A 21665-nucleotide genomic window follows, 5' to 3' on the forward strand; every position below is an offset into this window, starting at 1 on the left:
ATCCGGGGTAATCTTACGATCACTTCATAATTAAAGTACATTTGGAATTCAAATAGTTACATTCCTATTGATTCACTACGTAAAATTTGGCATAAGAAAATAAAAATATAGGTCATAAGACAAGAAAATTTGCAGTTTATATATATTTTACACTATGTTTTTACATTTGTAATTTTACGTAACACAAAATATTTTTTACGACGATTATATATGTTCTTACGGTCTTTTTACATCGGAAATAAGACAAAACTTACGAAACGTAAAATTACGATGTATTGATGGTAAAATAGAGAGGGGTGAAGAATAACTATTCCTCACCCAGGGTAACGAATAGCGCGACCCATATAACGAACATGGCATTGCAATAAGGATGAAAATTTTCATGTTTACAATATAATAGAGTGGGTTAAACTAACAACATACTATTGACACTTTGCAAATGCACATTGACATTGGAGGAGAGTGGCAACGTGAACGTATTTCTAGTCGCAAATAAGCTCCACCTCCATCCCACATATGCTAGAAGGGATAATTGTCATTCTTCTCTTCCTCGTCTTTCCTACACCTTCTACTCCTCGCGTCTTCGCTAACCCATTTCATTGACGCCAATCAGCACCACGTCAACATTAGTGTTATCGTCATCGACGCCCCATCTTCTTCTTTCTCATTTCTCGTCAGCTTTAATTCTCGTTCCTACTAATTTTCAAGAATACTTTTCTTTTTTCTCTCTCTTATTATTTGGAACACTCTTTTCTTTCTCCAACACCATGGACCATTTGGTGGCTTTAGTTCTTTTTCCTTCTTGTTCTTGGAACACTCTTTCTTCTTATTATTGCATGAACCACCTAGCTAGTGTTGTCTGTGTTGTCCTCACCCGCGAATATTTCGGCAACCATCAGCCTGTGGACATACTGCAGAGCATAGTCTTCATTGATCTTGGTGAACGCTAGGTCGCTCATGTCGCAAGTGCATGGTGGCCGTTGTCCATGTTGGCAATTGGTGCTTGATGCTTGGCCATGTAGCTTAGAGCCCATTGATCGTCCTTGCCCACGAGTGCTTTCAAAATGATTCGCCGTGATTAATTGCTTGCTTAATTAATTAACTACACAAATAATTAACGACCTACTTAATTCTCTGCATGCCTAATTAACTGACAACCAGATCAATCAATTATCTGACTAATTGGAAAATATCCCTACTTCTAATTATCTGTAGGCATAAATAATTCTCTAACAAATTAATTAATTGCATTAATCACTCAATTTCCAAATTGATTATTGAAATGGACCTAATTAATTGCATACATAATTAAGTGTCTAGCTAATTAATTGCATCAATGGTTTCGTTTCGAAATTGATTTAGTGCTCGATTTTTAAAATATTTTCGCATGAATGGCTGCTACAAACGACAATGATGACGACTACCGAGTAATACGAATTTCTTGACATTTAAATGGACACACTTGATTTGAGAATGTAGCATGTCTGGCTCTACAAGAAATATAATATGATCACGTCCACGTGGCGGTCTAATGACCCGCCTCCCCTCACAGCCATCCTCGCCGTGATCCACTCCTTGGCATTCTCAAGCACCGTGCCAGCGATAGGCCCGGCCACGACATCTTCCATGGTGTCGTGCACGACGTCCCTTCGCAGGGGCGCGCGGATGCGTGCGCCCATATGAAACCTGTGATTCTCAATTAATAGTAGAGATAATGATAATAAATACATAGCGTGTGGGATTAGTGATTTTTATGAAGAAATATCTAATTTTATTACAGAAGGTTATCGAGAAAAATCTTATATCTGTCTTTTAGGAAGGTGATCTCACATATATGGTGCAATTTCTGAATTCTTAATTACTTATTCTTTACATAATTGAATTGAATCGGCACCTACCAAAGGAAGCATGAAACAAGATCCCCCTAATGGGATTTGGTTTTTTAATGGGAGGGAGAAAAACCAGTGGGAGGAGGTGGTGGGAGGTGGGACGAAGAAAAAACGAACGAAATAAACTGTACCAGGCTACCAACTGGTCCATTAGGGGTAGAGATATGTTATTCCTATGTAAACAGAGCAAATCACACGACTTATTAGAAGCAATCGTCTGTGTTATTATTGGTCTTTGCACACATTTCTGATTACGGGCCTGTTTGCCGCGTATCACACACATCTTGTTCAATTGAACTGTTTCTGTTGCGTTGACTCATCGCAAACAGTTCATTCGAGTGAACTGTATGCCCTCCATCGCACACACCTTGATCTGGCTGATCGTTTCTATTGTGTTGTCTGATCACATACAGTTCATCCTAGTGAATTGTATGTCGTATATCGCACACACCCTCATCTGGCTACCTGTTTCTGTTGTTCTGCCTCATCGCAAACAGTTCTTCTGGATCAACCGTTTACCACGCACCGCACCCGCAACTTTAATCTGAACCGTGTTTCATGTCACCGCCATCGCAAACGTTTTGCATCTTTTTTGACAGTTTTATTATATCACCATTTGTGATTAATGCATCACACACAGTTTCATCGAAGGGTCTCTGATTGGACTATCGCGTTTGGACCAACCTGCAGTAATGCGCATTGAGTCAGTGATTCTAGGGTTTAGTGGTTTTGTCGACGTCAACGCACCCTAAGCATATAAACCATCAACAAGCATCATATGATCATATTAACCATCATCAAGATCCTCCTCTGCACCCACTTCCTCCTCGTCCTTCTCCTCTTCCTCATCTGGCTCATACAGTTCATCCACATTAGTGTCTCCTTCAAAATGAAAGAGCGGGTCCTCTCTCTGCCTCCTCATGTCATCTAGCCTAGTAATTATTTCCTCATACTCTTCCAAATCAAATCATATTAAGTCAAAAGGGCTAGAAGCTTTCTTCTGACTAACTCCACCTTCTCTGTTGGCTTCTTGTGATTCCTAAACCTCTAAATTTTTGTTCTCATGTTTTGCTCCAGCATTTCTTCCAATTCCTCTTGATCCAGATCATGCTTTATTGCATTGCCTTCCTCCATAACCACATGGTCTTTCTCAAGATGATCTTGCTCCATAGCATTCCCAGCCTCCATACCATGATTTGAGCTCTGTTGTGTGGAGTATAACTACAGTGCATTTGCGTGCTGAACTTGTGTTGCTCCGTCTAAATTTTTGGATGGTGATATGAAAAGAACTCCATCATTAATTATTTCATACATGGTGGTCTCTCCAAAATCACTAAATGGAAGTTGCTGCTCACAAACATGGCATTTATTTTTGATTAATGGATCAACAACCAAACCACCCATTTTATGAAAAAGAAGGAGCATGGTCTTATTCAAATTCAAAGCGCTTCGTAATCTTCAACCAGTTCTGTGCTTCAATATAATTTCCCGGAGTAAGCGCTATAGCTTGTTTCCAATATTCAGCAGCTTGATCAAACCAAGCTTCCGCAATTTCCGAATCACCCTGTAGAATGGCCTGTTCGATCAACGGGTCTTGGATCGGTGGCCCTAGTGACTGTGAGGTTAACTATCTTCTTATCTTCATTAGCAATATGGTTAAGCATTTCATCCACCTTATCATCATCACTAGTCTCCTCCAATCCTGTTATCCCCACACCAACATTTCTAACAAAACACATATAATCCCTAGAACCATATCCTTCTATCTCTATGAGTTCTATCAGATTATGATTTGTTATGTCTGAAATGCACATGGTCCTCTCAAGGTTATCTCTGTCATGAAAATGTACTTTAACTTCCCAAACATCATTATCGAAACCTAAGACAAAGACGGAAAAACAAACAGTTTAATAAACAAAACAATGCCTTTACACCAACCTCTATTGCTAATTTAGTTACAAAAATACCTACAATATACATGACTGCATAATAATTCAAGTTAAATAGACAAAAACATCCTTTCAAAACCAAGGGATTTTCAGTAAATTAACAAATTCAATTCTTATTTATTTATGAACAACCTAGAGTGTACAAGTACAATATACATTGTTGTTTATAAAATCAATAACAACATACTTTAGTGTTTAATAGCAATAAACATTACTGCTTAACAAATCAAGTTAAATAGACAAAACACTACCTTAGAAATGGTGTATTTTCTGTAAATTAACAAATTAAATTCCTATGAACAACCTATAGTGTACAATATACATTACCTTTGAAAAACAACCTACAAGATAACCATAACTTACAGTTTAATACATCAAGTTAAATAAACACACAACAATGCGCATAAAAGCAAGATATTTTTTGTAAATTAACAAATTCAATTCCTATTTATTTATGAACAACCTAGTGTAATGAACAAATACAGATCAACAAATTGTTCATTTGCCCCTAATTTGCTTGAACCCTAGCCCTAGAATCTAAAGCACACACAAAGAAGGCTAGGTTTCGGAAGAGGTGCTTACTCGATGCTGCCGAATGGCTAGGCCCACCGGTCGCTTCCCGTTGAAGTCGCCTTAACCCTAGAATCTAAAGCACACACAAAGAAGGCTAGGTTTCGAAAGAGGAGGTGCTTACTCAATGTTGCCGAATGCCGAGTTCCACCGGTCGCTTCCCGTCGAAGTCGCCTTGACACCATGGCCCAAGTTGTCGCCTCCACGTACTCGAGCGATGGTTGTGGCATCATGGTGTGCACCAACTAGGTCGGGTTGGAGCCCCCGCGAGCATCCTCCGATGGCATAGGGTCTCCACCACCACCAAGGCCTATTGCGTCGTCGTCTCCGCCACCACACTTCGCCGTCAACATATCAAAGAGAGATGAGAGAACAAGAGGGAACAAATCAAGTCACAGGAGAGGCGGGAAGGGTAAACGAAAGAATACCTAGCCCTATCTGTCGCCTGCAAACCGGTAAGCCACGTTGGCAAGAGCGAAACCCAGACCCCAACAGTCATAATCGTCATCAAAACGGCCAAAGCAATCACCTACTGTATTTTGCAAAAAAAAACTGAGAATTGGTTTTTGTAAAGCCCTCTCGCTTTTGTTTTAACGCTGACCTGGAATATTCTCTTTGAACTAAATCAGAAACAACAATGATTTTATTTTTATTTTGCGGAGTAACAATGATATTATTGACACCGAGTTCGGAAATAAGGACATCCACAAATATAATTCTTTGAGCATTTTATAGCTTACGCACACCAAAATTCCCGAGTTCACGCTTCATAGCTCAACAAGACGAAAGTGTGCAAACATTTATTTGATAAACCCAACTTTACACTGATACAAACGATCAACAGAAACTATTAAGCATCCGATATTTGAAATCCAGGTAAAACGAGAATGGCGTCGTTACAAGTATGACTGGAGATGCAAAACCAGAGATGGAAACCAGTATGACTGGAGATGCAAAACCAGAGATGGAAACCAGCGACCTACAACGGGGTCAGGCCAACAACACCTGCAAAACAAGCATAATCATGAAACAGGTGCACTTTCTGACTCCCAACAATTGGCACTTATAGAACATTAAAAACAGCAAACAGTTTCTGTAAAAACAGCTTCAGTGATTTATGTAAACACTTGACAGCTCACATGAACAGTTTATGTAAAACAGCTGCAGTGATTTACTTATGATCATAGAAAGAAACTGAACAACAATTCTATACTGCAACAGCCCGGGGTAATTTTATTTTGGCATCGTCATGACATAATGTCATCATATCACTGAATGTCCCGACATCAGCCCCTATAAAGTCACCCTTCCGCGCGGAAACCCTAGCCTAGCTCCTATACCATGTCCGCCACTGCTAGGTAGGTTGTGCCACTCTTCTTTTCTTCCACTCCAAGCAATCCACCAGCGCCATGGCCGAGTAGAGGTCGAGCTCGATGGCAGCGGGATAACCAGCATGCCAAGCCCTTCTGCACCATCTGGAACTAGCCTAGTCCACCTCAAACATCGCCTCCAAGCCCAAGACCATGGCGCCCAGGAACCGCGACTTGGCTACGTCTTCTTCCTCGCCAGCAATGCCTCCACAGCTCGACTTTGTGATCCTCTGGCCCGCCGGCACTCTCAAGGTGAGCCTCTGGGCCTACTTTTCCTTGCAGATCTCGCTCGATTTCAAGGCCCTTCGTAGCACCACTGCCCGACGACGTTCGGCTCCGGTCAAACTCAAGGATAGCCTCCGTTAGCTTGCCTGGATGATATAGTTCAACTTGCCTTTGTGCGGGCATCGTTTTGATGCACACGCCAATCGTTCTTGGGCACCGTAGCGTCGAGCAGGGGTGCTGCCGCCGCAAGAATGGTTGCCGGCACTGGTGAGCGGCACCGCATGGCCATGACAGAACACCACTTCTTTCTAGGATTAGATCAAAATAGATTGGGCCCCACTTTCAGCACGAACACGAATTGATCCAAATGGCTAGCCCCACTTGAATTCGTTAGTGCAATTGTGGTTCGAATCTCCATCGAAGCAAGCCTCCCCTTATCCGTTTTGATTTTCTTTGTGTGGCTGACAGGTAGGTCCCGCAAGTCAGATCATTAAGCCGCAGATGGGCCTCAGCCCAGTAGCGTGCTACGTTGTGGCGGGCGTGCGGCGCTTAGCTATTCCTCGCACCACTTCGGCCCAATATCATTGCCCGTTCGTTTGTTGTTTAATCTTTTTGCAAACTGCGGTTTTTCCTAAATTCAAATAAAATTCAATTTAAATCTGTAAAACGCATATTGCATATCAAAATGTTCCTAAAATTGTAACCTCTCTGTTCATGTCATTTGCATTCTTTTTTGCTTCCTTTAATTAAATTTGAATAATGCATTGTTCAATTTGTTAAAATCACAACAAATAAATATAGCGCAGAAAGATATAGTCTTTATATCTAAAATGACCAGAAAAATGCAGAATCCATTTATGCCATTTTATGCAAGTTAAATAACTTTAACATCCTGTTTAGTAATTCAATTTTAACTTCAAATTGCATATGAAGTTCTTTTGGAAAACCAACTGCATTATGTCTTTGGTGAGTAGTGAAGTTGTAGGTTAATACAATCACTTTCGAATGTCATGCATAATGTTGATTGGGCATTGCCTTGAAGCTTATGGTTGTTACTTTTCTTCTTTGTCGATATTTGCTTCTTCCCGATAAATCGTAGTACTGACGTTGGTTACGAGGCTACTTACGACTACGCTCCTGAGGATCTTGCACAGTACCAAGCGGCTGTGCCGACAGGCAAGCAAAACCTCCTTGGTCATTTCTGATCCCATGCTTTCCCCCTGTTGCTTGCATATTCGATGATGTAGTGAGTCTTTTGATGGCTATTTGATGCGTAGCATGATTCTTGTCACCATGTTACTTGCTTGTGTTGATGCCATGTTATAGCCGTGCTTATCTTGCTGTAGTATGCCATGCTCAGGGTTATGCTTAAGTTATGCCATGTCTACTTGATGTAACTTCCAGGATATCACACGTATTAACCTGGCTCTGATATATTTATGTTACAGTATTCTGGAGATAATTTATATGTAACATGTAATAAAGGCAACGATGGGAGGTCATGCCTAGTACATTGGTGTTTTGTTCCACTCGAGCTGCCCTAGGACCCAAGTTCTTGTTGTCTTGGTCCAAGACTGAGCGTGCTAATCACTCTTGGGAGGTTTAATGGGGGCCCCCTTGACCTACTACCTGCCCACAGACCAGTTCGTGTGCCACTTTAGTTCGGGCTTTCCATTTGGAATACGCGTAGTTGTATATTTCATGGTCTTCAACGGTAAGCATATGATGTTGTTAATTTTACCATTTGGGGAGGTTATCCTATATGGCTCTACCCCCTGATGTTTTGCATACATATAGGAACGCCTCCAAGTGGTTATCCTATATGGCTCTAGACATCTTGCGCCCTGTGCACAACAGTTAGGTCCGACTCGGAGCTATGATCGGACTCTTGATTCTGGTAAAACTCAGTTGGGTGGCTCCCTGCACTTTTCCGCAGAAGTGCCGAGTCGATCCCTCTCTGTAGGCACACAAAAACCTTGTGTATGATAATTGTATGGTACTAGGGGAATGCAAAGCTGTGCTATGATTGCGGTTAGGTAGGTGAATAGAGTAGTTGTTCTACAATGTTCCTTTACTTTTCAACGCTCTCTTTCCTTATCTCTGATAGACGCAAGTTGTAGCGTGTCTCTCTAGGGCTTAGCCGCTCAACCCCCTACCCCTTCCCTTTGAGAATGTTGCATATGTAGTGTAGTATAGATCTAATGTAAGTCTTGCAGAGTATGTCATTTACTCTCACTTGCTTTTACAAACAACGCTGCAGAGGATTACTATGACTCCGAGACAGGATGCACCATTGAGCTCTACGCCGAGTGAGGTCTTAGGTGGCAGCCTGAGTCCTCGTGGGATGGGATTGTTTGCTTTACTTTCTGGCCTCATTAGGCGAATGTTGTTAAACGTGTCTGTACTCAGACCTACTTCGCTTTCGTAATGTACTGACGTTATGTTGGGTCATGACCTCTGGATGTAATATTTCGCTATCCTGCTTGCGCTTATGAGCCTTTGCCATATATATATATATATATATATATATATATATATATATATATATATATATACGGTGGCGCTAAGTGAGTGTGAGTGTAAAACGCTAATCCTGCGCTCCGGCCAGGCTAAACGCGCCGCTCGGCCATACCAACTAATCATCTTTCCCATTCTATAGTAAAATCCCTAGCAAAAAAAAGTAACGAAATTAAATCGTTACTATGTACATGTCGTACCCTCCGTCCCGCCCTGTACTACCTACTCTCCTAATGACTTGTAGTAAAATTCCTGCTAAATATAGTAATTGAATTAATTCGGTTACCAGCACGTGAAATTGTCGGATTCCGGGCTCCGCGGACCCTAGATAGATTCGAACTCTGGGGTGCGTGCGAAGAACTCAACCTTCCCAGTCTGCCTACTCGTCGATCTCACAGCCTATCTCGATGAACAGGACGGAAATGGGACAAGGCAGTTTACCCAGGTTCGGGTCACCTTGCGGTGTAAAACCCTACTCCTGCTTTGTGCTGGATTAGCCTCGAGATGGGCTGAGGATGAACTAGTACAGTGCAAGAACCACCTCAGGAGGCGTGTTTTTGTGTTGGTGTGAGCTAGTGAGGGTTCGGATCGATCTCCCCTCCTATGGTGGTGGCTAACCTATATTTATAATGGCCTTGGTCTTTTTCCCCCAAAATGGAGGCGGGAAGGGATCCTGATGAAAGGTGGTCTTCGCCTGCAAAGCTTCTGCTTGTGACACCGTGGTGGGCTCAATGATGACCTCCGTCCTGCCGTCCTGGCAGTCTTGATCTTGTTGCATGGAAATGAAAACCTTTGGCTAATTTCTCGGGACTCCGCGCCTGCGCTTGAAGGTCCTTGCCTTGAGGCCTCTCAGGACCTCGGCGTTGACGCGCTCAGCCTGGCCGTTGCTCCGAGGGTGCGCCACCGAAGCGTAGCATATCTGCGTCCCAAGGTTAGCACAATATGTTTTGAAGAGGTTGCTGGTGAACTGCGAGCCATTGTCGGTGATGATGCGATTAGGGACCCTGAAACGGCTCACGAGGCCCTTGATGAACTTGACGGTCGAGCCGGCCAGGATGGCGCGGACGACCTCTACCTCGGCCCACTTGGTGAACTTGTCGATGGCGACGTAGAGGTAGCAGTAGCCCCCAGGAGCTCGAGGGAACGGGTCCGGGTTGTCCAGCCCCCAAACCGCGAACAGCCATAAAAGCGGGATGGTCTTGAGGCCCTGGGCGGGCTGGTGGATTTGCTTGGCATGGAACTGGCAGGCCTCGCAGGATCTTACCAGCTCGGTGGCATCATTGAGCGTCGTGGGCCAGTAGAATCCGCTGCGAAACGCCTTGCCCACGAGGGTGCGCGATGAAGAGTGATGCCCGCAGTCCCCGCCATGTATGTCAGCCAACAGTTCGCATCCCTGCTTCCTGGAAATGCATCGTAGAGAAACATCGTTTGGCCGTTTTTGATAGAGCTTACCGTCCCTAATGCAGTACGCGATGGCCTGGCGGGCCACACGTTCTGCATCTTCCTCCTTCTCCAGCAAGGTGCCTTGGAGCAGGTACGCCTTGAACTCCTCGGTCCAGTACCCCTCCTGAGGCTCAAGCGCGAGGAGCAGGCTCCCGAGGTCGGGCCGCAGGCTGGGGCGCCCGAGAGGGGTGTTGGGGGACCTCCTCCTGAGGCGGTGCTAGACCCGCGGCGGGGGGAACTGCCGATGGCTTGAAGAGCCGCTCCTCAAAGACGCCAGGCTCCTGAGGCAGTCGCCGTGACGCCCTCTTGACGATGTCGTCCGCCTCCTTGTTCGTGTCGCGCAGCACATGCTGCAATTCCAGGCCCAAGAATCGTTTCTCGATTTTGCATACCTCCTCGAAGTATGCCTCCATGTGCTCGTCCTTCGGCTTGTACGCTTTGTTGGAGAAGTTGACGAGGAGCTGGGAGTCGCCCCTGATGGTGAGGCGCCTTACTCCCAAAGCCGCCGCAGCCTTGAGGCCGACGATCAGGCCTTCGTATTCCGCGATGTTGTTGGAGACCTTCTCGCCCTGCTAGAAGCAGAGCTGCACGGCATAGTAGAGCTTGTCCTGGGTGGGCAAGATGAGCACGGCTCCAGCCCCCGCGCCCTGGCGTGCGAACGCCCTGTCGAAGTACATGATCCAACCATCTGCTGCTTCGCTTCTCGGCGAGAGGGAACAGTCCTCGCCCACTTCTGGGTCGGGAACATCGGTCCATTCCGCCACAAAGTCGGCAAGGGCCGCACCCTTGATGATTCTGGTGGTGCTGAACTCCAACTGGAACGCTGCAGTTCGATGTTCCATTCGGCGAGGCATTAGGGCTCCGAAGCACTCTCTCCAAAGGGTAAGCTAAGATGACCTTGATGGGGCGGCCTTGGAAGTAGTGGCGTGGCTTTTGGGAGGCGACGAGAAGTGTGAGCAAGAGCTTTTGCAACATGGGATAACATGCCCGCGCATCACGTAGCACCGTGCTGACGAAGTATACCAGGTGCTCGACGAGGGTGAAGGCGTTGGCGGAGTCTTGCGCATCCTGGTGCTGAGGATCCTCAGGAGCCTTGTCGTCTGTCGGGGCAGCTGTGGCCTCAGGAACCCTGTCATCAGGAGTCTCGTTGTCTGGAGGGTTGGTCGGAGCCTCAGGAGCGCCGTTGACTGGCGGGGCGGTCGAAGCCTTAGGCGCGCCGTCCTGAGGCTGCGACGCCTAAGCTGGGCGCGAGGTGCTTCCTCGCGAGTCCTTGATCGGGTGCTCCTCCCAAACCGCCACCAGCGCCGCGCTGGCAGAGTGAGGTGTGGCGGACAGGTACAGCACCAAAGGTTCAAGGGGGCGTGGTGCTACCATCATCGATGGGCTGGTGAGGTACCTCTTGAGGTCTTGAAAGGCAGCGTCAGCCTTCGGAGTCCACTCGAACGGGCCTTTCTTCTTCATCAGCTTGAAGAATGGGAGGGCGCGCTCCCCCAGCTTGGAGATAAACGCCCAAGCGAGGTTACGCAGCCCGCCAGCTTCTGCATCTCCTTGAGGGTCTGCGGTGGGCTCATCCTTTCTATGGCCTTGACCTTCTTCGGGTTAGCCTCGATCCCTCTGTGCAACAATAGGAAACCAAGCAACTTGCCAGACGAGACGCCAAACACACATTTTTCCGGGTTCAGCCACAGTTTCACTTGGCGCAGGCTGGCGAATGACTCCTCTCCTTGATAAGAGTTCTTGCTTCCCGAGAGATTTCACCACTATGTCGTCGACGTACGCCTTGGCGTTCCACCCGAGCTGCCGTCCTAGGGCGATATGCATCAACTGCTGGAAGGTTGCCCCCGCGTTGCGCAGCCCAAATGGCATGCAAGTGTAGCACTATACCCCGCACGGGGTTAGAAAGGTGGTCTTCTCGACATCTTGCACCGCCATCTTGATTTGGTGATAGCCCGAGAAGGCGTCCAGGAAGCACAATAGATCGCACTCGGCGATGGAGTCGACGATCTGGTCGATGCGCAGGAGAGGGAATGGGTCTTGAGGACAGGCCTTGTTGAGGTTGGTGAAATCAACACACATGCGCTCATTTCCGCCCTTCTTGGGGACGATGACTGGGTTCGCGAGCCAGTCCGGGTGCCACACTTCCTGAATGACACCAGCTTCCAACAGCTTGTGGGTCTCCTGGGTGATGAACGACTGCTTCTCCACAGCTTGTCGTCACGCCTTCTGCTTCACTGGTCGCGCGTTGGGGCACACCATCAAGTGGTGCTCGATTACTCCACGTGGAACCCTGACCAGATCCGCTGCCTCCCATGCAAACACATCCTTGTTTGCACGTAGGAAGCTGACCAGTGCCGCTTCTTGGTCTGGAGGAAGGTCGGCGCCTATGGTGAAGGTGGAGCCCGAGGCCCCGTCTTCGTAGATTGGCACCTGCTTTGTCTCGGCCCGGTCTTGAGAGAACAACTGCTTCTTCGCTGGTGCAACCCCCGGGGCCTCCGGGGCCCCCTCCTTGCTTGGCCGCGCGGCCGCCGCGGCTCTAAAAGCATGCTTGAGGGCCGAGAGTGCATCCTTGGTGTCCCTCGCCACAATGAGGACGCCGCTGCTCCCCGGCATCTTCATGAGATTGTAGATCGGGTGGGTTGCCGCCATAAACTTGGCCAAGGCCGAGTACCCAAGAATGGTGTTGTACGGCAGGCCGATACGGGCGATGTCGAAATCGATGAGCTCGGTGTGGTAGTTGTCGTGGGTGCCGAAGGTGACAGAGAGGCGGATCTGCCCTAGGGGGCAAGTGGAGCCGTCGACGACTCCAGAGAAAGGCTTGGTGGGGCGGAGCCGGCCGTGAGGCACATGAAGCAGGCCGAATGCTTCAACGAAGAGGACATTGAGGCCGGCGCCGCCGTCGATGAGGGTCCTGGTGACCGCCACGTTGCAGATGGTGGGGGTGCAAAGCATCGGGAGCGCGCCGGCGTCGGCCGTGGTCGCGGGGTGGTCAATGGAGTCGAAGGTGAGGTCGGCCTTAGGCGCCACCCAACCCGATGGTGCCCCCCTCTGTATGTGGGCAGCGCCCACCCGGTGAAAGAACTGCTTGACGTGGCGGTCCGAGGGTGGTGCCTGCGAGCCGCAGAGGAGGGTCACGACGGCGTGGGGTGCCGGCGCTGCGAAGCGCGCGATGAAGAGGCCGCGCAGCTTCTCCTAGGAGGCCACTAAAGACTCCGGCAAGCCCATGAGCCAGGTGCGCGGCACGCCCGTGAGGGCCATGGGTAGCCAGTTTGCCATGGCCTTGTCGTCGCTGCCGGCCGCCCAAACAACCTCCGCATACGCCTGGAGAAACCCCGCCGGGTCCGCCGCGCCGTCGTATCGAGGCGGCAGCTCCGGCCTGAACTTGGGTAGCCACTGCACCCGCCGCAAGGCAAGGGTGAAAGCTCGGAGGCCCGCGGCGCCTCCAAATGCACCCGTCGGTCTGGTCGGTGGAGCGGCGCTTGCCATGAGAGTCGAGCGACACGGGTGGAGTGCAGCGGACGGAGAGGCAAATCTTCGACGCACCCCTACCTGGCGCCAAATGTCGGATTCCGGGCTCCGCAGACCCTAGATAGATTCGAACTTTGGGGTGCGTACAAAGAAGTCAATCTCCCCAGTCTGCCTACTCGTCGATCTCACGGCCTAGCTCAATGAACAGGAAGGAAATGGGACAAGGCAGTTTACCCAGGTTTGGGCCACCTTGCGGTGTAAAACCCTACTCCTGCTTTGTGGTGGATTAGCCTCGAAGTGGGCTAAGGATAAACTAATACAGTGCAAGAACCACCTCAGGAGGCGTATCTTGTGTTGGTGTGAGCTAGTGAGGGTTCAAATCAATCTCCCCTCCTATGGTGGTGCTAGCCTATATTTATAGTGGCCTTGGTTCTCTTCCCCCAAAATGGAGGCGGGAAGGGATCCCACAACGGCCAAATTCGAAGGGATACAATTAGTACATCTTATCCTGGCGAAAGGTGGTCTTCGCCTGCAAAGTTTCTGGTCATGACGCTGTAGTGGGCTTGATGATGACCTCCGTCCTGCCATCCTGGCGGTCTTGGTCTTGTTGCATGGAAATGGAAACTTTTGACTGATTTCTCGGGACTCCGCGCCTGCGCTTGCCTCCTTAACACCAAAGAGGAAACTGTTGTACTGCGCCCGCTGGCGCCCGCCTGGCCTTGGTCGTCATGGCTTGCATCATCCAAGCCTCATGAGGTGAGGGTTTGCATAGAGATCTCCGCTCCTCAGGAACCAGTCTAAGGAGGCCGCTCCTTCTGGAGGTCTTGGCGTTGTCCGCCTCGCAAGGGTCTTGAGTTTGTTGATGTTGGAAATGGGTCGTACCGGGCCGTCGATGAAGCCACGTCGTGGGCCGCAGGCAGGCAAGTCTGGATACCCCCGTTCCCAGAACGCTGATAGAAACACCTTCTCGTAAACCTTAGGATTGCCCGTAAAAGGCCAACACCTTCTAGTAATGTTGTAAACTCTTACATAAACTAATTTGATAGTAAGAAAAGAACTTGTAGTAATATCATTGTAAACTAGTAAAAGAAATACTATTTTACCACTCAAACTAGGCATGAGGTTTGATAGTAAACCACTGTGTTTTGTAGTAGTAAAGATGCCACACTCTGTTATAACTCAATTTTGGGTTGTCTTCTGATGGTAATATGCTTAGTGCTTGGTGGTAAATATAATGGATTGTCTTACCACCCACTACTATAGGGAGAAGCTTTGATAGTAAAATGGTAGACTTCCTTACGACTAAATTTTGGATTGATTCTTGATGGTAATACACAATGTGTTCCATAGTAAATTTAATAGATTCTATTACCACCCACTAGGTCAAGGAAGGCATTTCCACGCGGTGGATTAAATTAACTACTTCGTTCGCATGGCGTGGGCGGAGTACATTATAAGGTACTATGCGCTCAAGCATAGTTTAGCGTGCCTATATATGCGTGTGCGTGCGTGTGCGTGTGCGTGTGTGTTTTGGTCATAGAGTTGTGTTGTGGTACTGGTACCGTTTGTTTCCATCCCACGGTGTGTATGGATATAAAGTGCACGTTGTGGATAGGTTCTCGGAATCACTATACTTCTACTAGCGGGTTATCTAAATTACGGGGTGAAGCTACTTGCCTATGAGATGGAAATGCATCACCCATCTCCTCTAGGGCTTGTGTGGGAATCTTGGTTCCCTGTCCGAATATTGCTCCCGAGGGGATTGCTGAACCAATGATTTCGGGCTTTCTGATAGGAGATGGCCCTTGGCCAGTGCAGTTTGGGTTCAGGCGCTAATCTCGGATTCCCGTATGATTCCTGTGCTAGATTAGTATAGTCTTGATCCCAGGGTCCGACATATACCAAATAATTTGTAAGTTATGCTTATCCAACAAGGACTTTAATATTCATTCACCTTGCTGCAATTTGAAAATTAGATGGCTCATACAGATGCAACAAATTCAGAACAGAAAATATTTAGACACTACAACTAACTTTCATGTTTTCTGATTAACAGCAAGAGGAGTCTATACGAAATAATCAGATCGATTATAGATTTACAATGTATAATCAGGAAAAATTATTATAAAATCATTTGAAAAGAAATGTAAGAAATGTATCAGAGAACATACCACATGCAAGTCTTCCACCAGCATTTCCAGTACTGAGGCTGAGCTCATGCCCACCTATAATGAAAGAATAAAGAATGAAGCATCTGAAACTGAAGGGGACAAAGATTTAAAACAAGTAGAACTACGCATACCTTTTCCCAAGTCATCTTCAAGCTCATGAACAACAAACGCTCTCCCAACAACTGCATTAGGGCCAGTCAAAGGAATCTGTGTAGAAGTAATTCTCAGAAGTTGGTAAACCAAATGTTGGAACTTAAACCTACCACACTGCAACTTATGCTAAGAGTAAGAATAAGATGTCTGATCTTTACCTGGCTATCGACAATGGTTGTCTCCGCCACACCTAAACCACCACAATTAAAAGACAGAACCCCTAAAATAAGTTAAGGTCCAACAAGACAACTTCTGAAAGAAACATGAGAAATATGTCCGTGATTGTTGCAGGTTATACCTTCAGCATTGGCAACAATGTTTCCCAGGTCACCCGCATGACGGACTTCATCTTCTGGTGCACCATGTGTCAGGCCGTTTGGGTTAAAATGTGGACCTGTAAGATAAAAAATTGCATTTTAAGTGATGGGACATAGGTATGTAGTATGTTAAACGACAAGATGGTTTAATTAATTTTTGCAAGTATCATCTGCTACCCCTATAAAAGCACGAAAGGGCGGAGAACCAATTCATCCTATCCATCAAATCTTGCGATCGGATGGCTTACATCATTCCAACATACTAAACATGTTTGACGCTTTAATTACCCAGCATGCCATTAGCCGCTAACCTCTCTCTGTGACAAGGAAAAAAACGCCACCTCCGGTTATCCTCTCCCCACACACCTCGCACGATGCCTCGGCGGTTTGCCGCCCGCCAGAGCCCCACGGCTCGACGACTTGACACGTTGGCGGACAGGCGGACCTCCGCCTCCACGCGCTGGACGACCTCCACCAGACCACCTCTTTCCCGACGCGTCGGCTGACTGGCGACCACCTTCTCTACGCGCCGGCGGACCTCTGCTTCGAGGCACCGGCGGACCTCCGCCCCAACATGTTTCCCGCCCTCACCTGTTTCCCAACGCGACGGCGGACTGACGGACCTCCGGCTCGACGCGTCGGCGGACCTCCGCCTCGACCTCTGCCTCCCCAACCAGCTGAACGAGCGTCGCTTTTGTTCTTTCTGGTATGGATCCCTTCCCCCTCTTCGCATGTGTCCTCCGTTGTGTGTGTCCGTGCTCTGCGTGGGTGTTCAGTTTGTGCAGGTTCTGTGCCTGGATCGCTGGCATGTGTGTGCTCCATTAGTGAATGACAAATTTCTGAATTTTTGTGATGAACAATGTTTACGTTCGTTTAGGCAGCTCACCGGCATCCATCATGGGCTCCCATTTTAGAATTAATCAAGATTAGATTACCTTTCAGGCTTCTTCCGTTGCCTAGCAAGTGAGCTGATGATCAGGAAATCATGTTTAACTATCAATAAGTGATCTCATTTCTTGGTTCAGTGAAGTAATTATGTGGATCTTGTGAGGAAAAAAGATAGGCCAAGAAGCCTGGGAGGTTGTCTACAGTCACTGGCCTGCTATGTGACCTGCTTGCATCTTTTCCTGATTACCTCACAACTGCAATTGTCTACGTTTTATATTAACCATCGTTTTATCAATTTAATTCATGAGTTTGTTTTCTCGAATTTACATGTATGCGTTGATGACATGAAATCTGAATATATATATATATATATATATGTTTGACAGTGAGTGCTGCTGAACATGTAAGTATAGCCAGGAGAGTCATGTATTCACCCGATGCCATAGCTCACTAACCCCGAGCCGTTGCCGCTGTCGAAGACATCTTAATATTAAACAGTAAGTATTATATTCATCAAGAGAATTTCCTCACTACGTGGTGTTAATTTTGATCCATATGATTTCTCGCACAAAGAATGCATCTATATGACATGAGGTTAGTCTTCTTTAACTCCTTTCTGATATATTAATTATTAAGCATCCTATCTCTTGGTCTCAGTTTTTGAGAAAATGATTTATTTTGTTTAGTGCCATTGAAGAGATGTGGATAAAGATATCAAGTCGTAGTTTCATTGTGCATCATGCTTTTTGTGGGGGTTTCACTGCTTTTCTTTTTTGCATGATTTCTCAACATGGTAGCATGGTCTATCATATTAAACCTCTTATTTGTGTGCTAGATCTATTTCGCTATACAGGCCAACATGTGTCGGGTGCACGTAAGACTCCATATATAGGGTCCACATCATAATGTTCCAGTCCATAGGTTCCATCCCCCTTTATCTTTCTCGATCTCGATTCAGTTGGTTCTATTTCTTGTTTGCAGATAATTTCGAGATTATTTAAGTGAAGTGACGACTTGTGTGTAATTTCAAGATGGTTGCAATTAGTAATCCCTAAAAACGATAGATTGAGTGAGGCTGGGCTGTATGGTTGAGAAATCCTATATTTACATCTGTTCTCTCCAAGATCATGTAGCGGTGTGATTATTTTTTGCAGTTTCCGTAATTACCATTTTCTCTTACTCTAGCTTATGTTGTTGTGTTGACAACACTGGAGGGATGTTACTCAAGGAAGATTCAATAATAGGTAGAGTTTCTGTACTTACTGATTATATATATTGGCATATGACCATAACTGAATAATGTTGAATTATCTTCTAAATTAGTATGAATATTTTTCTGCTCAAAAACAGTTTTCTATGATATTTTGCAATTTCCATGTTTCGATTGAGCTTCCTATGATCTATAAGTAAGGCCTCTCAGGTTTTAGAATTGTGATTAGATCGTTGTATATAAGCCAAAATGAGTCTATGATAAGGGAAATAAACTGACTACGCTTACGGTATGAATGAAACTGAAGAGTGAAGTGATATTTCTTTCTACCATTGCATAGCTTTACCATCACCGATCCATGTTAAGTGTGATTTGTTTCTCTGTGCATTATTCGGATACAGAGGATTCAAGCTGAAAAAAAGATGCAGTGGATTCAATGTTATGCAGAACATTATCACAATCTAGCATTTCCTGTGGATGCAGTGTCTTCTATCAATATATTGTTACTTTTAGCTACGCAATTTCCTCTGACAGACGAAGGCTTGTCTATTGTTGGAATTTTGCTAGTAGGCCTTTGGCCCAAAGCCCAACTAAAATTCTGAAATTCTCTTGGCCCATTCATGCACACATGTGAGTGGAGTGAGTGAGGCTAAAGTTTAGTCCCACCCCGGAAGTTGAGAGAGAGTTGCACCTCTTTATAAGGTGAGCTCTTCTACCACTTGTATGAGCATGAGAAGAGGAGACCTACACGCGCGCTCCTCCTCCTCGCTCGCCTCGCCACGCCACGCCTCGTCACGACGCGCCGCGGGTTGCGGGATTGAGCCGAGCCGAGGACAGAGCTATGCACGTTGTCTATATTTTTGCTGCATGGGAAAATTAATGAGTCATTAATTAATAATTAACGGACGAGTTAATTACTGAACCGTTTCCGATTCTTTTGGATCGTGACGACTCGGATGTGGAGTTTACTCCCACGACCTACCCGGCCCGCACTATATAGTCAGGCAGACGTCTACCCTAGCGGCGGTCGCTTCGTATGGTTTCCCACCACCGTTCCAGATCATTGCGCCGCCAAGCAAGTCTTCTCCATCCCTCCTTCCGGCGTGCACCGCGAGAAGGGACAGCAGGCCTCCGGAACCCCGCCTCTCGTGATCCTGTACGGGAGAGGGGCGATCAGGTTTTTGGGGAGCGCACTCGCGCGACTGCTGGCAGCGACGACTTCGCGAACGACGACTTCTTCCCCGACCTCGGCAACCTCATCCTCGACGACATGGGCGACAACGTCAACGCCGGCGGTGCTGCACCCGCTGCACCGTATGTGATTCTATCCTTCCTGTTCGAGATCGTGGTAGAATTCATGTTTCTAGTATGTGCCCTAGATGTGATATGTTCATCTGCTATGCTAGTTCGCATGATTAGTTTAATCTCTGCTGCTGTGGTCATGATTTATCTTCTGTTTATTCGGATTAAATCTCGTAGTAATTTGCTCATATTTCCAACATCTATTAGTATCTTTTGTATTTGATGGGATCTTGTAACGAGAAAAAACCTTCGAAGCAATAAACAGGGAACAAAAAGCTTGATAGTATTGTACTATTTTATCTCACTGAAAAATTATGTGTACTCATCAATACGTGCATTTGCACGTACACGATTACTAGTAGAGTGAAAAGGAAACGGTAGCACAAGTTGAGAAACACATTTATATAGGACTTTCTGATGATGTAAAACAAACTAAATTGTGTGCAGCTATAAACCAGTGACATTTGCACACAGAAACCGAGCCCAATGGAAAATTAACCTGTTGATATGCATCCATTAGTCGTGTCACCAAACTCATGCTGCAAAACGAATGATCATGTCATTCTTACGGACCAACAAATACAAAACAGAGGTACTCAAGGAACAAGACTCACGAGGTGGAAGCCATGAAGTCCAGGAGCAAGTCCAGTGATACGAACGTTCACCGTCGTAGGACCTGCTATAGGAAAGCAGTTCGAAGAGTAAATAGAGAAGTACTCCCTCCGTTCCAAAATAGATGACCCAACTTTATACTAACTTTAGCACAAAGTTGGGTCATCTATTTTGGAACGGAGGGAGTAACATACAACCGTATTACCCTTTTAAATGTATTTGCAGTGACGCTGATGCTTGAGATTTAACGGATATTTCAGTTAGGATTTGTACAGCAACGGCCTTAGCAATCCATCATCTAAGCTCGGCACACTTTTTGTTTGGTATTTGAACTGAAAAATAAAAGTTACCAAGGGACTTTCGCCACAAAAATACTCCGTTCGATTGCAGCTAGATTTAGTCATATGCAATGCTTGTAACGAAAGAACAGTTCAGATATATTTTATTGAAATGTACTATGGAAGAGTTCAGAATTAAGTTCGCAAGAACGAGTATGCTGTAAGAAGAGGCAAATTCGCCGTGTGTCCAGGCAAAGGCAACTGGCGAAGCTTCTGGACAGTCAACAGGTGGTAAACAGATGATAAGAGTATAAGACAGAGGCGGACAGAGAATGAAGAGAAAGTGGAGCGCACGCACCGTCGTCTTCCTGGGTGAGCGTGACGACGCCCTCGACCTGCGAGGTGCCCTTGAGCACCGCGACTGCCTTCTTGGTGGCGTCGGCGACGACGAGCGCCCTGGCGGCGGCGGTGGCGCCTCCTGGGGTGCAGACAATTCGGAGCGACTGGAAAGGGCGGGCAGAGGCAGGAGCCTGGAAGAGAGGCGCGGCGGCGGCAAAGAGGAGGCTCTGAGCGGCCATGGCGGTCGTCGGGAGCGGAAGAACTTTTGGGGGTTGGTGGTGGAGGTGGTGACTGACGATAAGGTGGGATCGGGCCGCGCAAAAGGCACAGATTTGACTTCGGGCAAAACTATATCACAAACAAAATTATTTTTGAACCCCTCAAAAAAAATTATTTTTGAAAATAGGATGGCGAGATATCCACCACACCTGTGGCATAATCATGAAATAAGAGATCCAGTCACTCCCAGGCCTTCTCACAGTTCAGCGCATTCTGGCCGTTCGATCTGTTTGCTTGATGCGTTTCCGACCGTTAGATCGATGCGATGAAGGATTCTGGCCATCGGATCGAACCCGTGCGCCTGTAGCAATGAACAGTTTAGCTCACCACCGGAAATATCTCGTGCCACTGCCGTTATTCTCGTCCCCCGTTGAGGGTATTTTCGTAATTTCGCTACGTGCTATATTGATAGAGGCAAAGGTGTCCCGATGTTTCGATGAGATGGTGGCTATCGTTTTCTGTGGGAGTCGACCTTGACGATCCGACTACGAACGTGCGAGACGTCGCGCCTTAGCAATCGCTAAACCAACTTCCGAGGGGTTATTGACCACGCCGGAGCACGATCAACCTGACCACGAGGGCCTGTTTCCTGCGAGCAAACGAAGAACAAGCAAGAAGCTGAGATTGCAATCTGGATATTGCGAATATAAGATGAAAGCTTTATTGATCAAGGTGGGGTTCTGTGACG

The 21665-nt window shown here is 46.8% G+C and overlaps 1 protein-coding gene and 1 long non-coding RNA gene across 9 annotated transcripts; one reads left to right on the top strand and one right to left on the bottom strand.

Moving 5' to 3' along the window:
* Positions 1-5111: 5111 nt before the first annotated feature.
* Positions 5112-21034, bottom strand: LOC125524601 (superoxide dismutase [Cu-Zn], chloroplastic). Of its 8 annotated transcripts, none has more exons than XM_048689638.1 (9): positions 20718-21034; positions 20084-20148; positions 19969-20008; positions 16051-16146; positions 15911-15972; positions 15731-15806; positions 15600-15653; positions 5381-5413; positions 5112-5344 (listed from the first exon to the last, which is right to left on the bottom strand). In XM_048689638.1, exons 1-8 carry the CDS (start codon positions 20935-20937, stop codon positions 5388-5390), a joined length of 639 nt encoding a protein of 212 aa, XP_048545595.1. In that variant the 5' UTR covers positions 20938-21034; the 3' UTR covers positions 5112-5344; positions 5381-5387. The 8 variants fall into 8 exon arrangements, with proteins under 8 accessions (XP_048545595.1, XP_048545598.1, XP_048545594.1 ...); XM_048689641.1 differs by having other exon boundaries at positions 15911-15942; positions 20718-21032; XM_048689637.1 differs by having other exon boundaries at positions 5112-5413; positions 20718-21033.
* LOC125524602 lies at positions 5422-15591 on the top strand. The gene is made up of 3 exons (XR_007290852.1): positions 5422-8812; positions 10175-10177; positions 14386-15591. It is a non-coding gene; the product is annotated as an uncharacterized LOC125524602 (long non-coding RNA).
* Positions 21035-21665: the final 631 nt, after the last annotated feature.

The sequence above is a fragment of the Triticum urartu genome, chromosome 7 (assembly GCF_003073215.2).
Source record: "Triticum urartu cultivar G1812 chromosome 7, Tu2.1, whole genome shotgun sequence".
NCBI lineage: Eukaryota > Viridiplantae > Streptophyta > Magnoliopsida > Poales > Poaceae > Triticum > Triticum urartu.

Bases quoted from the DNA above. Each gene is read 5' to 3' on its own strand.
- LOC125524601 (XM_048689638.1), bottom strand. From the start codon at position 20,937: ATGGCCGCTCAGAGCCTCCTCTTTGCCGCCGCCGCGCCTCTCTTCCAG. The intron at 20,009-20,083 runs GTGAGTCTTGTT...TTCGTTTTGCAG, and splicing joins GACTTCATGGCTTCCACCTC to CATGAGTTTGGTGACACGAC. The intron at 15,654-15,730 runs GTATGCGTAGTT...CTTTCATTATAG, and splicing joins TGAAGATGACTTGGGAAAAG to GTGGGCATGAGCTCAGCCTC.